At 37.2% G+C, this 20,077-nt stretch overlaps 2 protein-coding genes across 6 annotated transcripts in view; one reads left to right on the top strand and one right to left on the bottom strand.

Annotated features, from left to right (window-relative positions):
• aop (ETS variant transcription factor anterior open) overlaps positions 1-20,077 on the bottom strand; it is a 438,519-nt gene that overhangs the window by 60,431 nt on the left and 358,011 nt on the right. The window lies entirely within an intron of this gene.
• Positions 10,456-20,077, top strand: part of LOC145670288 (uncharacterized) — a 119,809-nt gene continuing 110,187 nt past the window's right edge. The window contains exon 1 of the mRNA XM_081738739.1: positions 10,456-11,142. Within this exon, the coding sequence (XP_081594865.1) occupies positions 11,099-11,142 (44 nt within the window). The 5' untranslated portion in view covers positions 10,456-11,098. The remainder of the gene's footprint in view (positions 11,143-20,077) is intronic.

Raw genomic sequence — 20,077 nt, forward strand, 5'->3', positions numbered from 1 at the left:
CAAGAGCTTGGTTTGTGTGCTCGGAGGTTCATAAAACCCGAATATCTTTCTACGGATTCACCATTAATTTCACGACAATGCATCTAATGGCATCTGTATTAGACTCGAAAGTCTGTTGTTTTGTATACTTGAACTGTCAGGTACGCTACTTCTTTAAATTTCCGGAGAAATATGTTAACAGTATACATGCAACATGCACTGCAGCAAATTGTTACGACAATTACAGAGGTACCTTTAATTACGAACACTTTGTGAATGTGTTTTTTGCATTGTAAAGACACATCATGATTGTTTGTTTTGTATTTGTTTCCTTTGTAAGTAGGTAGTTAATCTACATAGGACTTACAATTTAAAAGTGGGTCTATAATGTGTTCGATGCTCTCCCACCGGGACTTCTGCACCAAAAGGCAATAGGCCAACGAGAATGGTAAGACATTTCATTAAGTCAATTAAATTGCAGAAAATACCAAGGTTATCTGAATCTACGGACTCTTAATGGAGACAGAGCATCCTCTAACGCGCGCAAAATTTCATACAATCAAAAGTGAGGGAATGTCACTCTTTACCTACAATATTATTATGTACCTTAATAGAAATGTAATAACTACAATCAGGTTCTGATAGAATATTTGGCGCGCTCACACTAGTTACAATCAGCATAATGTGTTTCTGTGTTTCTTACACTTCTTATGTTTCTTTACTTTTTCTCTTCGATGTCCTAAGTCTATTATACCTCTTCAGTAGGGTAGAGCGAAAGAATCAAATTTTCGAGTATCAAGTTCTAATAGGGCTCAAAAGTTGCCTATTCACATGCTAATGAATCGCAAAATAACGAAAAAATTACCCATTAGTTCGCGCAAACTGCCGAAAGTTTGAAAATAATGACAAAACACCAAAATTTATCTATATCAAAATTTATCTATACCAAGGAATATACAGATTACTTTGTTTCATTTCTATAGCGTCTGAGTACTTGACGCTATTTGTGTGAGGTCATGTTTGTTATTAATTCGTTAATGTGAGTGATTTTATACATTTTATTTTCATAATGATTTTGAAGCTCTTCGCCCTTTTCTCAACTTTTTTTTTTTTTTTTTTTTTTCATGAAATGGACCAGAACTCATCACGAGGAGGTGGCTGCAATTTGAGCTCCACTCACACGCTATCCAACCATTCTATCAATTAAGGCGTGCTAAATTGTGTTTAGTCAAGGATGTTGTCTTAAATTCAAATTTTTGTTTATCAAATTTTGGCATTGTGAATCTTGAGAGCTCTCTGTTTCTCTAAGTTGCTCTAATGTAGCAATCTCTGTTTTCTTGTCCGCACCCTTTACTCTGTGACAACTTTCAACTTCCTGAGAATGGCATGGAAAATTTAAGAAGTCAAACTCATGAGCACATTTGTCATGCATAAGTTACTGCTGTCAAGGTTTCGAACACTGGAGAGGACGACAGTTTACATTTTCTCCAACCTGTCAGCTTATTGTAGTCCGTGGCATAAAAATTTATTGAAGGTGTTATAAACATTCTAACAGATTTCCCCCATCTTGATTTCCTGCCTCTAGCACTCACCTGGAACCCAACTCTTACGTGTTGTCTCTCATCCACTATCATAGCTAACAATATGTTCTCTGGATGACAGAAGAACGCGTTTCTCTCAATCACAGGATCGATGATTCTTTTAATGTTATTTGGCAAATGTCTAATTATTTGAACTACCTTCAAAATATCTTTATGTCGAACCAGACAGGAGCATATGTCTTTATAATGTAGTTTACAAGCACTCTGAGTTCGTTCGTAGGATTTGTTTGAGAAGCGTACAACCGTAGGACCCGGTTCACACATATCAGTCATCGGTCCAGGTTCAAGAGGAGGAACTGCGAGGTCCAGAACCTCTTATAGCCATATCTGAAGCACACTGTTCTGTTAGAACTTTTCTGGCACCTTCAATAAATTTCGATGCCACGGACCACAGTGAGGTGATATTAGAGAAAATGTACGCTGTCGTCCCCTCCAGCGTCGAAATCTTGACAACAGACACTTATGCATGGGAAATCTGCTCATGAGTTTGACTTATTACATTTTCCATGCCATACTCAGGAAGTTGAAGGATGTGTCAAACTTATCAAAGAGTCTGCAGAAAAAGTGTGCGGACAAGAAAACAGAGATGGCTACGTTAGAGCAACTTTGCTCTCAATACTCACAATGCCGCAATTTGATAAACAAAAACCTGAATTTCAGACAATATCCTTGACCAAATTAACATAATTTAGCACATCCTAATTGGTTGGATAGGGTGTGGGTGGAACTCGAATGGTTGGATAGGGTGTGGGTGGAACTCGAATTATAGCCACCCCCTCCTAGTGAGTTCTGGACAATTTCAAGGGGGAAAAAAGTTGAGAAATGGGCGAAGGACTCATTTTTAATCATTATAAAAATAAAACTATAAAATCACTCATACTAATGAATTATTAACAAACATGACCTCACAGAACTACAATAAAGTACTTAGATGCTATAGAAATAAATAAAAAAAAGTAATCTGTATATTTCTCGCGTAAAGATTTTTTAACTTTAGACCGTTTGCGCGAACTGAAGATCCAAAGTGTGATTTTCTTCGTTACATTCCATTAATTAGCATACGAATGGGCAACTTTTGAGCCCTATCAGAATTTGATACTCGAAAATCTGATTTCTTTTGCTCCACCTTACAGTTCAGGTCCAGTGTTAAGTCTCTCCAAATAACAGGCAAAGAAAGCACAACAATGATATTTTCATTTCGTAATTTGTCACTCATTTATTGTGTTCGCAAAATCAAGTTTCAAATTTCGATTATATGTACACTCATGTCCAAAATGATTTGACGCATATCTATAACTGTCTTCTTATAAGAATATAATTTGATAATGATCTTGCAGGGTACTTTTGATACTGATACTATGTGTATAATCGGGAAATGTATATTTGTGGTAAGTTTCATAGGAAAAGAATTATAAACACGAAAATTATAATGAGAAACAAAATGTTGCTAAATGAACAAGAAAGTTTTATTGTTCTTATTTACTGCCCTTTTGACATGAAATTTGCTATATACATGTCTTCGCCGATTAAACACATACTAATATTATAATACCGAGCGAAATCGTTAACAAATTATATTCCTACAACAACATATTTAGAGACACGCGACAATAATTTTGGACATGAGTGTACATCACCTCCTGATATTAGTTAACTTTGGCCGACGATGTCCAAACTTCTTTCCAATCCGTCAGTGCACTAATAATACACACTACTTTGCAACCGCTTAACAATCTTCTGACTTACTAATATTAGGAATATTTTAGAAAGATCTAAACACAAATCTATCAGGGATGTGGGATATAAAGATGAGTATACAATACATTTTTGAAAAAAGTCGAGCACATATAAACCACTATGTACAAAATATACGAGAAAATATATATATATATATATATATATATATATATATATATATATATATATATATATATATATATATATATATATATATATATATATATATGTGTGTGTGTGTGTGTGTGTGTGTGTTACATATATGTATGTTACAGCAGTTTGGAGATTGTACTTGAGGTTGCTGCCACATGAGTTTCTCAATGCATGTCAAAGTAAAAACTTGTATAATGGTATATTTACTGATCTATAAATATATATGTGCTAGTTTTTCTCGTAACAAACCAAGTATCGTGGTCCTTTCAGTAGTATTACAGCTGAACCACGTTACAGCAAATAACAATACTCTTTACATGTTTTAAAGCACAATGTTGAAATACGAAAAATCAATTCCGAAATTTCCTTCAAGTTCTCACAATACCAAAGATAAGATTTTACTTCTGTAGCAATATTTCAAAGTACGGTACTATTTTCATAAGCTATGCACTTTTCTTCAAATACGTACTCAGTTATTTGCGAGGGAAAACTGTAACTTAAAGAAAAATAGGAGAATGTAATAATAATAATAATAATTAAAAAAAACAGACTTGAAAGTAAATTGAAAAGTAATTTCAACCTGTGTTAACTTAAGAATCTCGGGGAAAGTTCTAAACCACCTATCCCCCTCGCCACGACATTGGAAAGCGGCAATTTTGTTTGTCTCATTGGTTTATTTTTATTATAAGAAATTCAAGCAATAAGAAATGCTTATATCTGATTTGAGAGAGTGAACTGTGTAACATTATATACTTTATGTTTTGTTGCAAAAGCAGTTCTTTCTTTGATCTGTTTAAAGCGTCACGTTACTGGAAATTAGTCAACAGCAGTTGTCAACACTACCCGTCTTATGCAGAGCCGTTTATACATATGATTAGCATCATACTAAAGGCGCGACTACTGCAGGAAACATATGTTAGTTGAACTCTTTAGTATGGCACTAGTCACACGTCAGAACGACTCTGCATAAGGCCCTACATGTTCAAATCTCTTCTGAAACTTGGGAGACCACAATTCCTCCGTCCCCTTGCTTTTCTGTATTATACACAGAGTAGCCGATCACGTTCGCAACCCTCTTGCCCGTAGTGTGATGGAAAGTACGAGGTGCACACGAAAAATACGTGCCATTTCATTCTAATTTCCAAGAACAAGAAAATAGAGGGAACTAACCTGTGTCTATTTCTCAACAAACTCTCCCTCTTTATTGATACATAGTTGTCATCGCTGCTGTGGTCAATACTGTGGTCAGCCAAGAATGAAGTCAGAACATTAGCACGGTGTGGCGGTGCATTGTCCACATGGAGGATAAAATTGCCATTTGTGGTCATTTCTCAGCCATTTTTAGCAAAAAAATATGTGTTCAAAAGTGTACGAAAATACTCGCCCGTTATTGTATGACCTTTCGGAACAGGGTGAGGACTCCCTGGGAATCCTAGAAGATAGCATACAGTACCTTCTCATTGGGTACACTTGACTAAATTTTTTTGAAGAGTGGTGAATTTGCGTGTTTCCACTACATCAACTGCTTTTTTGTTTCTGGGTTGAATAATGGAATCTGTGGTTCATCCATTGTCACTTTTCCAAGAAATTGCGTCCTTCTCTTCTGAAGCGTGTCAAATTTGCAACATTTGATCGAATATTTACGTCTCCCTGATCGCCTTAAGCATTTGTGGAACACAGCGAGAAAAAACTTTCCTTAGGGGCAGTTCATTTGTAATTATTCGTTCTACTGTTCCCATTGTTAGCTCCAGAGCATCACAAATCTCCTACATGGTGACACCCCTATTTTCCATGATGAAATTTTCAACACGGATAAAGTTACCATCAGTTGATGCTATCTTTTGACGTCCAGATCTCCGCTCATCTTTCACACTCGTTCGCCCTGCCTCTCTCTCTCTCTCTCTCTCTCTCTCTCTCTCATACACGCACACACACACTCTCTCTCCAAGCAGGGATGAATATCGGCTGCAAACCGTCCAGCTGCAGTGAGGAATTTCACAATTACCCGTTACTCTTCAACCAAAAATTCCATTTCACTGGGCAGTATCAGACGTTTTACTCTTTAGGAACTTTAACTCAACTACTGCCACGTAATAAACAAAACCTGACTGTTTAGAGACGAAGGATGAAGGTTTCCGACGCCACAGTTACTTTCCTGAATGACAAAAAATGTGGACTTTAGAACAAAACGGCACGTAGTTTTGATTTGCACGGGGAAAACAAGTGGAGAATCTGTAAAATTGGGGTGACTGGAATGTTATAAGTAAGAAAAAAGAAGAAAAAGAAGCAACAGAATGCTAATATAATACTCTAAATCAGGGGTAAAAGTGGATCTGAAAAGGTAGGGGAACGCATGACGTCACGCTATCCCCCGTGCCTATCTTTGCCCATTGTAATTCTTTAGAAAGTGGAGGGATGCCATAGGTATTTTCTGGACGTGTGGGAACGCATTCTCCTCACTTTTACACCTGCTCTAAATGCATCTAAATAAATATATAAATTATTCCACATTTCAAGAAACAATAAACATCGCACAATATTTCATTGTTCCCATGCTCTTGTGACCTGCATAAGGTGACGCCACTTGAGTTGATGTATAAAAAAAAAAAAAAAAAAAAAAAAAAAAAAAAAAAAAAAAAAAAAAAGAGGCTATTAGTGTTCTACTTTACCTGCTGATAAGCAGAAATGTGTGAACAGAAATTTTACGAGTGATAAAACGTACGACCTTACCTATTGTAACACATACGCATCTTACGTATATCTTTTTAGTACCTATTAGTTGGATCGCCAAAGATTGAATTTATCAACGTTAAATACGAAAAAAATCTGTTATGTATTCTGTGGGTAGAAACAAAATTATCTGATTGGGGATTTACATTTCGGATTCTATTACTCAAAGCAAACTACTGCTTTTGTTAACGTATATTTTTCGATGTTTCGACTATGAGGAATACACTAAAATCGATTAAAAGAAAGCTTATTTTCTAACAACGAATATTGCTACCAGGAAAGTCTGTAATTATGGAGTTCGACAGATCTTAAGTGTAACGGAATATGTTTGCAGTAACCTTCCTCTATTTTCTCTCTCACTAATTGTGCGTACAGCGTACATACATGGTTATGAAAATAATGGGAACATATGTAGTTCGCAACATCTACGATGGATAAATGGTGACACTGAAGATACATGTGCAACATAGGGGTGATCATTTCCGGGCGCCATCCTGGAGTGCCAGGGTTCGAAATACATTCTACACGTCAACGAACTAAAACCACAGACTTGAATATTGAATTACCTATAATTAATTACATATTTCTTATAATATATGAGTGATTGTACTTAGATGCTATTTACAGTGATTATAATTTGATTGTAACAAAAGGCTATGTTTAAACTCTTTTCATTGTTGTGTTTGTATTATCGCGCGACAACAGGACTTAGTTGACAGCTCCAAAATTAGTGTCGATAGAAATAAACTGTACAATGTATTTTCTATTTTAAAATATATAATATCGTCAACTGGTAGGAAAAGCGATATTAATGGTTGTAAATTATGGTGAGAGTTTATCGAGAAAGCACACGAATCAAATCTAATCAAAATAGTACCTGTATATTCTCGCTATAGAAATCAGTAAGCAAATGTTCAATTACAGTTTTATACAGTAATGGAAATTTTATGGTCATACGACAGAATGTCAACAGAACTTATAGCAAAAATTTGTGTTCAAGTGGACTTGAAAATGTCAAAATTTCAACAAAACTGTTCTGGAAAACATTATTTCTTTATGCATCACGGAGTACCAAAAATAACAAAAATATGGTAGGTACCTTCAATCACTAATATTTTGTGTTATATTCATTTAGTTTGGTACAATATGTTTGCTTAGTACTACTGATAATGTTAGTACTAAATAATATTGCTTAGTAATGTCAGTGATAACGTTCGTAAGCCTAGTGCAATGGCAAACCATTGTTACTGGTGTGTTAGGCGATCGTCAGCTGGGGTAGAACGGAGGCATAATTTGAAGTTGCCAGACGTGGTGGAGGAAATGAAAAACCTTTCTGAGTTTCAAAGAAGCTCAATAATGTGTAAGCCGAGTGTGTTAGGCGTCGCGAGAATCAGCATCCAAGGTGACAAAGGATTGCAGAATTCACAGCAAAATAACAAAGAGATCCCTGAGGAAGCATTGAAGAGGATTGTCACCCAGAACTGTAAGAGCGAATACAATAAAAGTGGAGCGGAACTCGAACAACACCTGAAACAGCCTATTGTAACACAGTCCGACGCAAGTAACATAACCTGAACATTCGCTGTTGGATTGCAATTTCGAAATGGATCGCCAACAATTTAGCGCACAGAAGATAGTGCTAAAGCAAGAACATAAAAATTGGACCGCCGGTGGTAAGAAACGTGTAGTCCGGTCTAACTATTCCTATTTTATCTCATTTTCAACTACAGGGCATATTTTCATACTAATGTCACTCTCAGTACACAGGAACATTAACCTGTAACATGGGACAAACGAATTTCGTCACATTAAGCTGGAGATGGTCTCTTCTACTCTACTCAAAAATAAAGTTCCATTCAATATCCTACATAAAATTTGAGAAGCAAATTATTTTTCTTGCTTTCTAGGAAATATATTTTATTAATATAACGTAAAAACTACCTTTCTACAAATAAAAGTTTCTTTCCAGTAAGTTTTTATTTTAAGAAAATTTCGGATCTTTTACAGTTCTTCAAATAACAAAATGAAGCTAATAAAGAAATTACAAAGTAAAAAACAATACAAAAACATTGAGTTGTAAACTAGTATGTATCATCAATCTACTTGAAGAAAAATCAGTCAGGAACACTGTTTCAGTTTTTTTTTTTTTTTTTTTTTTTTCGCTGATTTTAAGCACCATCACAAACATGATTCAATCTCCACGTATTGGTGAGCAACACGGAGCACATATTTGTTTCGTTTTCTTATCCTTTCTACATTCGAGCAGCGTACATACTTCTTTAAATCCTGATTGTGTATCTACTACTGGAAGTTCCTTCTTTAGAATAAAAGCTACAGTTTGGTGAATATGTCGAGGAACATGCCGAATGATCATTCTCCTTAACATATGTGGTTCCGTTAACTGTTTCGCAAGCGATTTAATTATATCAAACTGTGTTTTCTCTTGATTTGGGTGGATTGACACCACGCGCGTCTCTGGCGGGAGGGACAAGGGGGGCGCGTCCCTCTCAATATTTTGAAGTACAAAATATTCAATATTTTACTCTAATTTAATTTATTTATCAACGACAGAATAACATATAAATAATAATGATATTTATTTAGAATATAATATTCAGGCTGTGAAACGATTATAACAGAGTTCTTGATATAGCTCAAGGGATCCGTGAAGTTAAGCAGAAAGACAACAAACGGAATCGAAGATAATATACAGGTTGAGCTAGGTAGTACCATTGAAAATCACTTTCTTTGATATCTCCCCTTCCCCAAATTTTACATGCCAGAAACGCCCGTGATTGACACGTAAATTACAGACAAGTTTACTACAGAGATGTTTAAAAGAGTGTAAAAAAGATTGTAACATGCCATCTTCGAGAGTGACGGCTCGTGAAGTATACGGAACATTTTTCATCAAGAGCATCCACTCTCCCATTTGTGCTATTTAGAATTCAGTAGTTTCGGATTTTCTGATATAGACTTTGTACTATGTACAAAGGTAACTAAAATCACTGCTTTGTTCGTTTTACGCACGTCGGACACAAGAAGTGTGTGTTCACGGAAGCCAAACAGAGATGTACATCTTTGTCCTGTTGGCTAGAACTCTTTGGGAATCTCGTTTATATTTTTTCATAGAGCCTATGTATGTAGTTTAAATTTCTATTCTGAGTTCCCTTACGAGGAACAATGATGAAACTAATTGTCGCCAGTTATGTTGCGATTAGTTCCTTGTATGGGGTTTGCAAATTTAAGAACTGCCTATGTTGGTATGCCTAATTTTCTCTCTTCTGTCAGTTTCTCCATCGCTGCACTTAGCACTCAGAAAGAAGTGTGTCTGAGCAATTCACGATCAGTTTAAGGCCTACTTTGAGTTCTTTGAAATGTACATACGAAATCTACATCACATCCCGAAATTGAACTGCATTTCATACACACATGGGTATTAGCCAATGCAGTATTGACAATTTGACAAATTTTTGGAATACCATAAGATAACGGTTAATGATATGAAGTGTGAACGTGAAATAAAAGCAAGGATAGAAATGGTGAAAGAAACCTTTTGGAGAAAGAAAAGTCTATCTTAAAGAGACCTTGAATAAAGAGTTCAGAAAAATGTTTCATGTGGAGTTTTGTACTGTATGGATCAGAAACATGGACACTGCACAAAAAAGATGAAAGACGACTGAAAGCTTTTCAAATGCGGGCATGGACAAGAACGGAGAGAATTTGCTGGGTCGAGCGGGAAACGAATGAGAGGGTGTTAGAAATGGTGGGAGAGAAAAGAACAATTTTAGATATTATTAAGAAAAGGAAGAGAAACTAAGGGACATGGCTAAGAAGGACCTGTATCATGAGGGACGTGCTAGAGGGTATGGTGCAGGAAGAGAGGGAGGGGGCGAAGAAGACTACTATTAATGGACGATATCAAAACAAAAAGAATCGTACGTGAAGACGAAGAAATTAGCGGAAGACCGCGGACCATAGAAGCTTCTCAGCTGCGGCAAGTGACCTGCCAATAATGACAGGATACCTATGATGATATTTCCTCTGTGAAAGCCCTTAAGTGTAGTGATGAGCGCAAGAATCTTGGTCTTACAGTTTTTGCAAGAGTCTTGCAAGACCTAGACCAAGGCCAGGAATCCCGATGCAAGACCAAGACTCTTGCACAAGTAACGGTACTACTCGGATTTTTTTAAGAATGTAAAAAGGAAGGGAAAAGATCATTACATCTTTTACTTGAATGGTTCATTTAATACTAATTCCTATCAATTAAAGATGTAATTAATAGTTATTTAGCTTCAGTAAAAATGCCGCTGGAGTTCATGTGTTCCCAGTAGTTTATGCAATCCGTGTGAGTCGATCTGCCCCTCTAGCATATAGCTACAGTATGTTGTTTTTCTGAATCGGTTGTTCACGAGACTACCGAGAACATAATTCTATGAATTGTTACAAGGTATCGATATAAGAACTTCAGTGTCTTACTTTTGTCATAATTTGATCCATTTACGACAGCCCATGATTGGATTTGGAAAATCATACGAAGAAAAGTTGTGTCCATAAGAAGTAGATAAGCGAAAAGGGCTAGAGTGCACTTTATGCCGAAGAAGTGATTTTGTCACAGGTCGTGGCATTGGAGGAATGGAATCACTGTTACTTGTAATAGGTACGGAATCGGTGTTTTCGCGGTTGGTGGCACTGATGTTGCCTCCTGTGCTGTGGTTGGTTAGTTGTGTTGAAGTCGCAGATTGGTTGTTATGTATTCGTAACTGATGTTCGAATGATGTTGCCTCTTGTGCTGTGGTTGGTTGGTTGTGTTGAAGTCGCTGATTGGTTGTTTTGTATTCGTAACTGATGTTCGAATGTTGTAAGGTTGAACGTGTGTGTTGCGTTGGTGAAGTGTGATGTTAAGTCAGTTTGGATGTCGTTTTGTTTCTGATATTCTCAAGTGAGTTTCAGATTTTTTTTTTCTTGTTGAAATATGTTTGTGATACTGAAGTAACATTGAGAAAATTTTTTATCAGCGAATGTTCTGGAATTTCCTTGAAACGTAGTAGGCACACTGTTTCGAATTGGTTGTGTTTCTGTAGGAAAGTGTGTCTTGAAACTATCGGAGTTCCTGGAATAGCAATTGAAGTGGACGAGAGTTTGTTCGGTAGACCTAAATTTAATGTGGATCGAATGCACCGTAATCAGAAGTGGATAGTTTGCTGCTGGTTGTTCCGGCTGCTGCTGGCTGGTTGGTGAAATGTATCTCTCTCTCTCTCCAGGGGTGTAGCCAGCAGGTTTGTGTAGGAGGGGCCCGTCGTTTTTGAGGGGCAGCTACAATGTACAAAGCCAAAAAAGAAAATGTGTTGGTGCTAGTGTTTTTGGGGCCTGAAAGAAAGGAAAATTTTGGTTTCCTTCTAGAAAACTAAAAGCATTATTTTAGCTTCTTCTTCTATTATTATTATTATTATTATTATTATTATTATTATTTTCTCCATAAACTATATTCAAGATAGTTTTTTATTATGCTTAATCAAGTACTGCCCGGGACCAAACGCTATACTTTTGGGCATAACTATAAAGGTAACCAAGAAAGTTCTGTCACTTTTTGGTTAGGTCTGTGTTCAATTGGCCCTCACACCATGAGTTGAATGCGAGTGGAGATAAGGCGAACGTCAGTTGTTGGTGTGGGTATATCCAACATACTATTATACCTGGTTGTGGCAATTCAGATACACCGTGAACTTGCGTAAAGACGTCACAAGAGCGTCATAAGAGCATGTATGCTGAACGAGTTCAAATGGAGGTCACACGCCGCTGTAGCGGGATAGAAGATATGCCAGGCCTTTGGTGAGGGTACTGTGACAACGCGGACAGTGCAGCGATGGTTTAACAAGTTTAAGAACGATAACGAAACACCGGAAAACGCCACGTGCCGGAAGACCAACACATGTACAAAGAGGAACTGGGACTACAATTCAGTGTGTGGAGAAACCATTCGGCAGCACCTCCATCAACTTGGGAAGCACTAAAAGTTGGGTCGATGGGTCTCACATGTTTTGACTCCGGGCCAGAAGGCAACGCAGCAGTCGCCTGTGTTTATTTACTGTTTCGGAGCCATTTCTGGACAGAGTGTTGACAGACATGTGATAAAAAGTGGGTCCTATATGAAGCTCCACGGCGTCGTCATCATTGGTTAGCATCCCATGAACCGATTTCAAAACAGCCGAAACCAGCACTGTAACAGAAGAAGGTCCTTTTCTGTGTTTGGTGCATCGTGCCTCGGGAACTGCTACCAGCTGGTCAGAGTATCAATGCAACTGTGTAGTGTCACCAGTTGAGCTGTGCTCAAGAAAAACTAAAAACTCTGGAGCCATCACTTCTGAATTGCAAATGGGTCCTCGTTTATGGAACAACGCTAAGTCCCACGTGGCTAGGATGACTCAGGACACCATTCTCCGCCTTGGATGGGAAACAATATTGCAACCACTATATTCCCCGGGTATTGCATCGTCCGATTATCACCTGTTCTATTCTTTGGACAATCACCTTAAAGGACGCCAGTTCAAATCCCTAGTAAAAGTCCAAAATGCCTTCTTCGTTTCACGACCCGCCCAAGTTCTACCGCTATGGAAGGTCGTCGATGCTGATGGGGACTATTTTTGATCTTCCAGATTAGGTGACACATATCGATGTTCGAAGGTGGTGAGTGAAAAAGCAACAAACTTTTCTTGGTTACCTTTATATTTAAATGTAAGACCTTGTATACAGAACCTATCTGCACAAGATTGATTTTCTTTGAAATTTCACTTAATTTCTTTACGGTTTCCTGACAAAAATATTTATTTATTATTCGTGACTAAAATGACATAATTATTTTATTACATTGAGTAGAAATAAATGAGAAAGGGAATGAAATCCAAATTGAATAAAAACATTGTTTCTCACCAAATTTTCCATCCTATATGTCTTTTAAAACACTTGTTAAAGCATATAAAAATATACTGTACTTACAAATCAGTTTAGTACCTTTGTTTTATGGCTGTATTTGTAGTACCTTGTTAAAACGTTTGTCTTCAAACTGTCAAATATAAATCGCAGTAAATTGTATAATCTGCTGTCACAAAAAAGTATCCTATTTTTCGATCGGTATAAGGAAGAGATACCATACTATTTTTCGATCGGTATGGAAAAACAATATTTCTCCATACTATTTTACCGTAAATTATTAATTGTCAATAAACTTTATTATTTTTAAATGAATGAAGCGAGATAATTTTACTATGATGTTTTAAAAGCTGGTCATTTGGGGGGCCAGGAAACCATTTGGGGGGCCTGGCCCCGATGCCCCCCCCTTGGCTACACCCCTGTCTCTCTCTCTCTCTCTCTTGTTTATCATGCTGGATTGGTTTATAATTAGTAGTGAGTGTTAATTTATTATTTTACAGTATTTTTTTTTTCTTATTACGTTAAATTTATAGTAGTGGATCGATTATTTATTGTTGTTTTGGATGTGTTTATAGTACCGATACTTGAGCGGGGGGTTTGGGCAGTAGCCCCCATTTAGATCTCAAAATTGATAGTCACCGTTTCACCTGCGTTGATTTCTCGGAAGACTTCAGCGTCAGTTCTCAAGGATATTGTCCCTGTACGTAGTAACTGAAGGGTGAATTCTTGGTGAGTGTGGTAGATCATTTGGTTAGCAATCGTAATCTATTATCATTGTTATATCTTAGTTTGCTGGTGTGAAGTGAGATTACGATTACTTATTAGGTGGTCTGCAAAACTTGTTCAGAATTTACCTTTTAGTGGGATAGCTTAGCGAAAAAATATTTCACTTCCGGATACCAGTCTGTCCTTTTCAGCGCAGTAAGTATAGGTCATAAGAAATCGAAAAAGACCGGGACACATTCTCTGGTCTAGGGTGACCCATGGCTGCCATTTTCCAAAATGGCCGTTCTGTACCACAAAGTGTAGGTGTAAGTCAGGTGCAAGTATCTCAAATGAGCAATATCGGTGTCTATTTATTTGTTTTTGATGACGCTGAGTCGATTGGAATAGTTTCTTAACATGTAAAATACATAATGAATGACAAAGCCGCTATTTTTGAAGATGGCGGACCTATAATGCTATTTATGGAAGTAAATCAGGGAGTAAAAGTCCTACAAGTGTAAATTTGGTGTCCATTTATAGGTTTTCAAGGTCACTGAGTTAATTGGAACAGTTTTTGGAATGGTGAGACATATGCTTGATTGCCGGAAGCCGCAATTTTCAAAAATGGCCGACGTATAAGGCTCAAGCTGAGCATAAATCAGGAAGGAAAAGCGTTACATGTGTAAAATTCATGTCCATTTATAGGTTTCAGAGGTGACTCAGTTTTTTAGAATATTTTAAAGTTGTTTAATACTGAAACAAATACATTTACATTTATTAAGTGCATTTACAATAGTTAATAAAGGAAAAAGTTGTGAACAATTTGAACTTAATTTTACGAAAAATTTGCTGTAGAGCAGTGTCCTTCGCATGTGCACAGTTGGAAGCATGGTAAACTCTTTTTCACACACTTGCATGTAGAGCAGCGCTTTTTGCAAGAACATGCAACGAGTTGCTTACAACTTTTGGATATGTCTGGAATTGTTGTCCAAATAGGTGTATACTGATCTCCACTTCGTTTCCATCCATAGCTGTCTGGATCTGGTGTCATATATTCATGATTTGTACAATTGTGCCATAGTTTTGCTTGCAAAGCAGCACGCTTTATATGCTGAATAAGTGCATTCTTCGTAGGTGGTATGTTTTCTATTGCGCGATTTTTCTTCGTGTACAGTATCCGTCTACACTCGTTCACATCATTCAAGTGAGACGTTCTATCATATAAGAGAACGACATACCGCTCAATAACAGCAAGCACCTCTACCTCAAAACCCATTTCGTACATATGTTGAAATGCTGAATCCATTTCTCTGTACTGCATCCATGCTTTCCACGCCGTTCGTTTGCCTATTCCACAGAATGCTGACACAGTGTCACACCCACTAAAAGCATGAAATTCAGGTAGATTTTTCTGGATCTGGGGACATAGGCGGGAGCAGATATCATGAACTGCGATATAGTGCCTGAACTTTCCATAATCAATCCATAGTTCATCAAGGTGCTGTATCTTGCTAAACACACCGATCGCAATTACTACAACATCTGTGTCTACAATTCGAATACATACTTTTCTGTGACCATGCTCAGCTGCATGTTTGACGTGTAACATAAGTCGCCCATCTGCTTCCTCATGTTATGATGGTGAAATACCACTCACATCTAGCACTAAGGATGAAGTCACAACATTCTCGCCAACAGTACACACAATCTGTTTACCATCATATATTTCCTGGATGAGCAGCTCCGCTAGAAGCGTAAATAACTGTTCTTTGTTACTGCCTTCTTTCAGAAAGTCACTAAAATTTCTAGGAACTTGAGTATATGGCCGAACACGTACATAAACGCCTCTATTGCATGTTTTTCTCTGCCTCGTATCGCTCTTAAGAGAAGTGGACTTGTACGTATCAAAGACGACATCTACTCGAGTTACGGTCTTCAACACATAATTCATATATGGTTTTAAACCTTAGCGGAAGTAGTCTTGAAACGTTTTAGATTTACCGACCTTAAGAATGTGCACTATAGCCGCACCGTCTAGAACAGTAGCACTGAAGTCAGGTGCGTCAAATCTCTTCTTCTCTTCGATGTTAATACACTCAAGTACGTCTTGTTAGCAGATTGACGTAGTCTTCCGTTGTCAGAGAGAGACGGGGGACATGGTTGGTTCTCGTGAGCAAAGAACTGATAAATATCACTTTCACGTGATTGCGATGCGATGAAAATTTACAAAAAGAGATTTGAATCTCTTCGCAAATTCACTGTCTTCTCGTTTGTGGCACATTTCTTCTTCACGGGTGTATTGAATATTGAAATATTGTTTTTCGGAATGACATCGTGTATCGAGAGTTTAATATAATCGAGACGATTTGTAACGTATTCCTCATACTGCTGAAGTACCTTCTCATGCAATTCTTTAATTTTCTGTCTCATTTCATCTTTTGGCATTATCTGCCGAATGTCAATTGATACCAACACATCGCCTTCAAATGGATTTCCATGTTCGTTTAGAGCAGCAATAAAATTTCTCACGTGTTTCCGAAATCTTTCATTATGAACAATAGTATCTTCGTGATGATCCAGTGGTCGCGATGATGTTGATTGCGCTTGGAAAAATATACTCTCCTCGGAATTGGATAACATTGCAGAAAGTGTAGGACCTGCCAACATCCACTTCAATAAAGCGTCTTTGTTATCCAGAATTCCTATGACACCTCCATTTCCTTTCACAAGCTTATTGTTTTGTTTGTGGTATTGGTCATCTGGGATAGATGAAAACAATGCTCAGTTCTAAAACTAGTAAAATGGCCGTTGCAGAATTCCGCGTAAATCTCTGGATGTCTGGTTGGTAACTCCTTCAGAGTGCGAACAAATACAGGCAACCACCGAAAATAATGAACAGCATCCAGAGCAAATGTCCATGGGCATAGAAGTTCTAATGTCTCCAAAAACATGTGGTAATTAGATGTTCGGATGCTAAAAATGAAGCATAGAAGCAAACTTTCCAGCTCCATGACTTGATTCCAGAAATTTTAACACTGGGAAATGTCATTGTCATTGTATATATTTGGGAGGGAGCAATGTGCAGTTATAAAAATTTTCTTGAAAAACCCTGATAAATAATAAAGATACGCCAGGGAAATATGGTCATGCCACACCATATTGATTTCTTTGACATTTTACTACCAAAAATAGATGCGAAGCAATTTTACTAATGAGACTATATTGATAAATGTCAGATTGTAAGGAATTTATCTGACCATTCCAAAAACTGTTCCAATCAACTCAATGACCTCGAAAACCTATAAATTGACACCAAATTTACACTTGTAGAACTTTTACTCCCTGATTTACTTCCATAAATAGCATTATAGGTCCGCCATCTTCAAAAATAGCGGCTTTGTCATTCATTATGTATTTTACATGTTAAGAAACTATTCCAATCGACTCAGCGTCACCAAAAACCAATAAATAGACACCGATATTGCTCATTTGAGATACTTGCACCTGACTTACACCTACACTTTGTGGTACAGAACGGCCATTTTGGAAAATGGCAGCCATGGGTCACCCTAGACCAGGCAAAAAGGTGTGTCCCGGTCTTTTTCGATTTCTTATGACCTTACTGCGCTGAAAGGGATAGACTGGTATCCGGAAGTGAAATATTTTCCCGACTTCGGAGGTTTAGCTATCCCACTATTTCGATTGCTTCGATTCATGGGATTATTTGGGAATTGATCTCTGAACTGTTCCGAGGAATCGGTTCCAATGAATGTTCGGCATAAAGTGCACTCTTACCGCGAAAAGTAAACTAAATATGTTGTGGCCGCGGTGGCTCAGTGGTCGCTGGTCTAGTGGCTAGCACGTGCGCCTTTGGTGTACGGGGTGCCGGGTTCGATTCCCGGAGAGAGTGTCTGAAATTTTAATTGTTCATGATGTTTATGTTCGTGTCCCTGTCGTTCTAGTTTACTGGTAAAGCGAGTTAAATGAGTAAAAAGCGAGTAAAATTAAGTAGAATCTAGTAATAAGCAACTTAATAGGCACGTTCGGCGAATCAGTTAACTTTTTTTTAAAAGTGATACAATGTTCACCTCTGGTGTAAGTGGTCCCTGGTTCGATCCAAGCTTGCTCCATATGAGTTTTTTTGGTGGACAAACGTCGTGTGCGTCGGTTCTCTCAGGGTTTTCCCGTTTCTTCTTACTTTCTTCGTTCCACCATTTCATTCAATTTGTCCAATTTCAATTAAATACTGAATTTCTTGGTTGAGGTCACACGGAAAATCAGTAAGTAGAAGAGCTCTCCTGAAGAAGTTTTTCCAAATATTCAGTTTCTGAAGCCATGAATGAGATGACTTAAAATGAATATACTTTGTACCAACAGAAGGATTACGATATACTGAAGTAACAAACTTATTGGCTTGTCTTTTGATGTAATATCAAGGAAGTTAGGAGCTCCATTTTCTTCAAGTTCCATCGTGAATTTGATTCTAGTAGAAAAAAAAAATATATGTATCTGATTAAATTCTACATTATACATTATTTCTAAGCATTATCACCGCTCGCAATATAATGATAATATCAAAACATTTTCATGACATTGACAAAAACTTAGTGCATGTGACCACAAGCTTGATTTCATGGACGGATGCTTATATGATGAATAATTGTTTATCAAAATAATTTTTAGCCTCCTTGGATATAGGGCACATCGAGGATTAAGCGATATAACATTATACAACAATAAATAATCCATATTCACAAGTGAGAGTGATTTCGTGCAATTATTTTAAATAACTTAGAGTTTGGTGCCGTTATTTTGTATTTTTAAGACAGACAGTTGAGTCGTTTTCAGTTTTCACTCAAATTGTTCTAAAATATTAAGAGCTTTTATTATAATCATTATTATTTTAGTTTTGCCTCTCTCTCTTTTTGACCAATATTGCTAAACATATCATAGCTTTTCTATTATTATTGGCAGGTCATTGGCTGCAACTGAGAAGCTTCGATGTATGGTGATCCTCAGCTAGTCTCTTAGTCTTGACGTAGCAATTTTGTTTTAATACTTTCCTTCAACTACAGTCTCCTTCTCCCCTTCCTCTATTTCCTTCCACCGTAATTCTAGCACGTCCCTCATAATACAGTTCCTCCTCAGCCAATGTCTCAACCAGTTCCTCTTCCTCTTCTTAATTATATCTTAAAGTATTTTTCTCCTCTACTACTACTATTTCTAACACCTTCTCATTCGTTTTCCGCTCAAGCCAGCTAATTCACTGCTTTTTTCTCCATGCCCACGTTTCGAAAGCCTCCAATTTTTTCATTGCTTTTGCGTAACGTCCATGTTTCTGCCCCATAAAGTACATATTAGAATCAGTAAAACATAATCTCAATGTTTGTTTAGTTGGAAGTTTGTTCAATACAAAGATTAACTAACTGTGGTTGAAAAGAAAAAATCTGACGCCTTTAGAGTGTAAAAATAATTTTGCAATTAATGGTATTTCAATGATCTGTGCCGTCTTGATTTTCTTTCATGCATCTCTGGGGTAGCCTCCCCAGTTTGGGAACCAGTGGAGTATTGGATCTGTTAACAAATATGAAAAGATTAAGAAACGTTGTGATTTATCTTATAAGTAGTGAAGCGTGGGTGCCCATTATTATAATGATAGTTTAATGGGTGCCCATTAAACAAAAATAAAGGTCATCGCCTATGTTGTACACTATCATTATACTTACAAAGTGAACTATATTACATTTAGAAACATAGATTGTATTTTTCGTTACTATTGGCGCGTTGTAGAATTTATTATCCCTTATATCCAGTGTAAAATTTACCTATGAAAATCATAAGATTTCTTGAAAGCAAGACCAAGACCAAAACCAGCCGGGTCTTGGCCTTGGTCTTGCATTTGTTCATCACTACTCAAGTGGCAATTTTGAGTTCATTTAATCAAACACAGTATTAATTCCGTGAATAAACATTTCAGTTCTCTCCCTCTTTTTGAATCTACTTACACAAAGCTTACGACAAAACTTTGTACAGTCCGCTGCAAAAAACCTGCAACATGAGCATGTAAGTTTATTGTGAAACGACGAAGTCTTTTGCTCCAAAATGAGTGTGCAGGGGAGGACGTTGAGGTTTCTCCTGGCGTGATTCATGCCACTTAAACGTTATGTTGATAGGCGTAGTATCACAATGAACTTATATGCTCATGTTGCAAGTTTTTTGCTGCGGACTCTACCAATGTACGA

Source organism: Thermobia domestica, chromosome 14 (assembly GCF_964235325.1).
Source record: "Thermobia domestica chromosome 14, izTheDome1.hap1.1, whole genome shotgun sequence".
Taxonomy (NCBI): Eukaryota; Metazoa; Arthropoda; class Insecta; order Zygentoma; family Lepismatidae; genus Thermobia; species Thermobia domestica.